Raw genomic sequence first — 6400 nt, 5'->3', positions numbered from 1 at the left:
TAAAATATAGAATGCTTCACCGATTTGCATATCATCCTTGTGCAGGGGCCAGGCTAATCTTCTGTGTATCATCCCAATTTTGGTATATGTGCTGCCAAAGCGAGCATGCATATGGGTATTTTGCCTGCAAATATGTCTGCGTACCACATATGTGCCTGCAGACTGCAGAAGAGGGAGATGGATCTTCTAGAACTTGTTTGTGCATATACATGCATAAACCAGAGGTGGACATCAGGTGGCGTCCTTTCTTGTTCTCCATCTTTTAAAGAAAACTAACTTCGTGTGTGTGGGTGCTTTTCTTACACGTTTGTCTGTGCATCACTCGTGTGCCTGCTGCCTGCAACAGACCAGAAGAGGGCATCGGGTCCCCTCAGAGTCACAGCTGTGAGCCACCATGTGGGTGCTGGGAATCAAACTGTGGGCCCTCTGGGAGAACAGCCAGTGCTCCGAACCACTGAACCATCTTCCAGGCTACTTGATGTTAGAATTTTTGTGTGTGATAGCCAGAGGACAACTTGAGAGTGGGTTTTCTTTCATCATGTGAATCCCAGAGCTCCAACTTATGTCATCAGACTTAGTGGCAGCCATGTTCACCTACGGAGCCACCATGTGGAAACTCCACCATTCTGAGGCTGGGTCTCTCACGACCTAGAGAGCATTCTATGATTTAGAATGGCTAGCTAAAAGCCTTGGGGATCCAGCTGTCCCTGCCCTCTCTCCTGCTGGGGCTGGATGCTGAGGGAGTGAACACAGGACATGCTTACATACCACACACTTTCCTGTCTCTCCGGCACCAGGTTTTCTTTTCCTTCCAATGGGACAGGACCGTGTCATACCCAGAGCAAAGGGGCAGTTATTCACATGGAACCCGGTGTAGGTGATCCTTAGAAAGCTAATAACCACCCCCACCCCAGTCTTCTTTGGTGATGAGCACTCTGTGTTACTTTAGCTTCTTCTTCCCAGTCAGAACCTTATTCTGAGGAGGTCTGGCTTTGTCCTCTGGTTTTGATTTCCTGGGGTGACTCCAGCTCCTGAAGAAACACTGTACTCATCTAAAACCTAACGTCTGTTCCTTGTTACTGATGGACCAAGAATGTTGGTCCTTACAAGACCTCACCCTATTGGTCATGCTCAGCATCCCAACAGTAATGTTTTACATTATGACAGACCTTAGAAATGGCCAAACTGTGTGTTGCGTATTTTGGTTGTTCCTTAAGAGATGAGACCACCGGTGAGGAAGAAGCTAAGGAGTTAACCGGCAGTGGCCTGGCACCATACTGGAACATGTCACTTATTCTCTGAGTGGTGGTGTCCCTTTTCTCTGAGGGCAAGATCACAAACTTTAAAAATCTTTAGCGCTCTTGTTATCTACCACACCAGACCTGCATTCCTAGAACTCTGACAGGATCCCGGGTTAGGGACACGTTAGCATCCCATTCAGTCTCTAAGGACACTTGAAATAAATACGTATCTTCACACAGAAACTTAAAAAAATACTTTAACATAATACATTACTGCCAAGAACTACAATTCAACACAGATAACACTGCTAAAACATTCATATAAATACTACTATATGCAGATTCAATCCATTAGAAAATTCATCTATTAGAATACTAAAGACCTGTGTCAGCGAAGCCCAAAGAAAACAACTATTTGAACAGTAGGAGCACTAGAAACACCAACTATGAGGTTTTGGGAACAGTGGGAGGGGAGGAGAATTTGGTATATTTGCCATTACATCACAATGGGCACAATCTAAAATACAACTTTAGACTAGCAGTATATAAAAATACTTTTTAAACAATACTTTTGGTAGGCATAAGTAGCACTTTAAAACAAACAGCTATGTAGTTTTCAGGTCTTTTGAAGGCCTAGAAACAACTCGATTGACCACCTTTGGCTAGCTCCTAAGACGGGGACCTGGGAAGCGAGTTCTCTTGCATGTTATGTACACACACCCCACAGTCCTACAGCCTCTTTCTTCTGCCCTCAGTACACGATGACCACTGCAAGAGGCTTCCGGAAGTCTCACAGTGGGTGTAAAATGAGGAGGGCCTGTTTCCAATTCCAGGGCTGGATGAACACAGGAAAAAAGCAAAGTGGAATTCGGTTAGGTATACAGTTCCTAATTCACTTAAAGGCCCAGCCTGTGAGTTTAGTCTGGCATATCAATGTTTAACTTGGGAGGTGGAGGAATGTATTTCCCAGGGCTCTGTGTTATAACTACCCGAGCCTTCTTTCCAAACATAGGAGCAATTTTTGGAGCTTCTGACATCGATACGTCTTCAGTGTCTTCACTGTCTTCGTGGTGGAGATCATAAGAGATATTCCCATATTCTCTTAAAAACGGGAACACTTCAAGTAGAAACTGACAGAAATCCCTTCGAATGCCAAACCACCAATGATTGCCCCCTTTCCGCCTGAACGTTGTTGCCATCAAAGTCAGTAACGACAGCCAGAGTGGGATGAAGATGGAAACGTAAGAGAACATATTGTGGTCATCCAGTCTGTGAACTAGCAGGACCTCAAAGGTGAGCAGGGGCACGACAATCGTGATCCAGCTGATGGCCATGGTCACATGTGTTCTTCGCTGCTCCGCAACCACATCCAGGGACCGCAGGAACAGGAGGGACCACACGATGTAATAGAGAACCACTAGGCAGAGGAACGACATAAGGATCCACAGCGGCACGAACACCACCAGCCACGGCCAGTGGATAATCCTGTCCAGCCTCAGGGCGATGAAGATGAACTGCAGGATGTTCACAGAGCACAGGATCTCCAGTTCCAAGGACCTGTCATGTCGGAAGCCCCAGACGCAGGCGGCCACGGACACAGGGGAAACGAAGAAGAGTGGCATGAAGACCAGCAGCCAAAAGTGGGTGCCCCTCTCCACCCTGTCGCAGACTAGTATCTCAAACATGAGCAGCAGCAGGTGGATGCCCACGGCGATCAGCATGGCTTTGAACTCCACGCAGGCTTCCCCCTCCGTACGGTAGCGAGGGTTGCGGGCCCACACGCCCGCACCCACCGAGGCACCCACGATGACCAGGAGCTTCCACAGCCAGATGGGGGCGAAGACCGCCCAGTAGCTCCACTGGATGACGCCGTCCAGGCGCAGGGGCAGCAGCACGGAGAAGAGGAGCAAGCAGGCATAAATGAGGAACTTACTGGGGTTGAAGTCCTGGAACAGGCCCCTGGGGTTCATGGCGAAGGCCGCACTGTCTCTAGATGGGCATCCGCCCGCTGCACGGAGGAGGCTGCAGACCGCAGCTCCGAGGGGCCGGAACACGTGCGCGCAATCACGTGGCCCGGCCGGAAGCGAGCTGAGGGCACAGCGTGCGCTGGCCGGGAACGGTACGGCGCCTACGCCGGGGACACTGCCCCGGCCGAGTAGCTCAGGCTTGGGTGGGTGCCCACGCCGCCTGCCTTCATTCCGCACCCACGAGGCTGACTCCGCGTTGTGTTGCGGTGTCAGGTAGGACCTGGAGCGCTGCGGACTCCGCGATCCGCGGGCTGCCGGCTGTGAGCTGACCGAGACCTCCGGAGGAGGCTTCCTGGAGGAGCCGGAACCTGGAGGAGGGAATGAGCTCACATCCTCCCGGCAGGCTCGGGGGCGGGGCCCGGGGCGGGGCCCGGGGCGGGGCCCGGGGCGGGGTCGGAGAGCGGAGGGAGCGGAGCTAGGCGGAAGGCAGGGCGAGCCTGTCGCTGCAGAGGCGGGGAGCGGGCGCTGGGTTTGGGGTCGCCCCGAGCGGGGAGACCAAGAGCAGCGCGTTGTCAGGTCCTGGAGCCTGGGTGTGCACGGGCAAAGGCGGGTGGCTGCCGGGCGAGGGAGTCTGAGAGAGCGCCGGTAACTGTGACTGCCCGGCACCGATGGACGGGCGCGCGAGGAGCAGTGGTTTTGACCCTGGGTTCGGCGCGGAAGTTCGGGGTGCAGGCAGTCAACGGATTAGGGCTGTGCCCAGGGCAAAACTCCAGCGAGCGACTGGCGATTCTCAGGCTGCCCCTAATAAAAGGTGGTGCGGAGCGCCTAGGCGCTTACCAATGCTCTTCTGCCTGTGTCACCCGAGAAGTGGAGGGGTACCTGGGAGGGTGCCCCACCAGGCCAGAAGCAGCTCCCTAAGGGAGCAGGTGAAGAAACTAGGCCTGGAGAAGGCCTGGTTAGCGGCAGAATTAGGATTTGGATTTAGGGCTCCTAACTTTGAGTCTTATTTTCATTTATCTGGCCCTGTGAGTTTGATTCTTTGAGAACTATGTTAGGAAAAGGTGCAAGGGTCTAGAAATTTTGGTTGTACGGCAGGCTTTGCCACCCACCGGCTGAGAAAGGAAGCAAATCCATCCCACCCCACCCCTCCCTGATAAGCTTCAGTGGGCCTCAGGTTTAGAGTAGTATTTTTTTTTTTCTGACTTGCCAGGCAAAACTAGAGGATTCTTTTCTCCCTTCCCCTCTGACCCTTGCTCAGCAGAGTCCTGGTTGTTAGTCCTTGCTTTTCAGCCCGGGGCCTGAAGTGGGATAGTGCACTGATGTGAAAGTCTTTGGTCATTAGAGGAAATCGGGTGGGAACATATAGCTGCCAACCTCTGTAGTTAGGATAGGGCTCCCAGGGGAGGGGCAGAGATCCTTCACAGACCGCTATTGCTTCTGCTCTCAGCCCTCCTAGAGAAAAGTGGGGACCACCGCTCAGCCCCAGGCTTTCCACGTGCATGATGGGCACCAAGGAATTGCATAAGGTTTGCTGGTGACCAGTGCCAGGGGGCCAGAGATCTCTCCAAAGCCCAGAAGCTGCAACAGGTGAACTAGCGCCCACGCCCCGTTTCTACAGAACCCATTGGAGTGATGGCCTGTACTGGGCGTGCGCCGTAGTCTTGTTTAGTTTCTTGGCTTTTTTTGGTACTCCTACCTTTCAAAAAGAATGCTGCCACAGAAAACGGGTCCTTTTATGTGTGTGGTGTGCATGTGTTTGCACGTTCAAATGTGTGTGGGAGTGTGTGTGTGTGTGTGTGTGTGTGTGTGTGTAGGTGCGCATAGAAGTTTGAAATTTACATCAGGTATCAACCAGTTTGCCCAGGGGATCCCTGAGCTATCACGCCTGTCCAGCTTTCTATAGGTTCTATACTGTAGCTGAGGACCAAACTCTGGTCCTCAAACTGCAGGGCAAACAGGCAAGTGGATAAAGTAATCCACTGAGCCATTCCTCCCAGCACAGCTACCCCGAGGCTAGCATACGAACTAAAGATTAAAATTGCTCTGGTCCTGGACTGGGGTGTAGGGCCCCCAGCTACCAACATGGGCCTCCCTTTTCTGAGGGTCCATGGCTTTGTCCAGAGGACGGGAAGTAGTGTATTGTAAAGGTTGGGGCCCCTGAGATACGGCCTGACCTAGTGTCCTCCTCCCCCCACCACCCATGTTGGGCAGCTGCAGTCGGAGCCCTTGGTCTAACTCAGTTTCTCCTGAACTCACCTAGTCACCTGCCGACCTGCTGTGTTAGGGGAGAGGATGTGTGTTTGCAGGGGACAGAGAGTATCATGTGTCCTGTTCTGCCAATCTCCACCTTATTCCCTGGGAGCACAGTCTCTCCCTGAATCTGGGCATAGGTTGGCCAACAAACCCCAGCATCCGTATCTACCCCACCCCTGTCCTCCAGCACAGGAGTTACAGGAAGCCATGTCCAGCTTCTTACACGGCTGCTTGGGATTTGCCCTCAGGTCCTCCGACTCCACAGGACAAGCACTTTAAGCAGGGAGCCCTCTTCCCAGCCCCCATCCCAGGTGACACCTGGCCATGTGTCCAGCCTTTGGCTCAAGTCTGGATCTTCCCAAGGCCTCTGGCCCTTGCTGAACGTGTTCTGAGTTAATACTGCAAACCTAGGGAGTTCCTTTTCACATCCATAGAGTTGAGTCATAGCTACTGTGTCACAGAGAAGCCATGGTCCACCTGGTTCGTTCTATCAGCCCCTGTCCCTGTCTCATCTCTGCCTACACCAGCAGGGCCAGCTCCCACACTTCTTCCACATACTGTGGAGGTGGAGGAGGCCCCGTGCTGTCGCAAGTTACCAAGGCTGTCCTGCCCTATCTGTGACAGAAAGATAACCCACTCAAAGTGAGGACAAAGGGAGCCGTGTGAGAACCTGGTGCTGGGTTCCCAGCAGTAGTGACCACTGTCACAGGCTGTCCCTACATCAATTAGATGTGCCCTCCCACAAGGACAGGAGACGATGTCCTAGGGCTTCCAGAAATCCTGCTGCTGTGACCTTGTCATCTACCAGCCTCATGGCCACGCAGGCCTGTGAGGAAACGCTGAGAAGCACTAGTGAGGCCAGGTGGCTGTGGCCGCCCCCCCCCCTCCCGGACTGCGCAGCAGGGTGGCCACACACAAGTGGTAAGGCTGCATCTCTGG

At 53.0% G+C, this 6400-nt stretch overlaps 1 protein-coding gene and 1 non-coding gene across 2 annotated transcripts; both read right to left on the bottom strand.

Annotated features, from left to right (window-relative positions):
- LOC117716698 (U6 spliceosomal RNA) lies at positions 1–107 on the bottom strand. Its single transcript, XR_004607796.1, has one exon. It is a non-coding gene; the product is annotated as a U6 spliceosomal RNA (small nuclear RNA).
- A 1373-nt stretch (positions 108–1480) lies between these two features.
- On the bottom strand, positions 1481–3859 carry Tmem185b (transmembrane protein 185B). Its single transcript, XM_034513624.2, has one exon. The coding sequence runs from the start codon at positions 3209–3211 to the stop codon at positions 2159–2161; it is 1053 nt and encodes a 350-aa protein (XP_034369515.1). The 5' UTR covers positions 3212–3859; the 3' UTR covers positions 1481–2158.
- Between the last annotated feature and the right edge of the window lie 2541 nt (positions 3860–6400).

Source organism: Arvicanthis niloticus, chromosome 10 (genome assembly GCF_011762505.2).
Source record: "Arvicanthis niloticus isolate mArvNil1 chromosome 10, mArvNil1.pat.X, whole genome shotgun sequence".
Classification (NCBI taxonomy): Eukaryota; Metazoa; Chordata; class Mammalia; order Rodentia; family Muridae; genus Arvicanthis; species Arvicanthis niloticus.
Note: the sequence above shows the minus strand (reverse complement) of the source record. Positions and strands in the feature narration are given on the sequence as shown.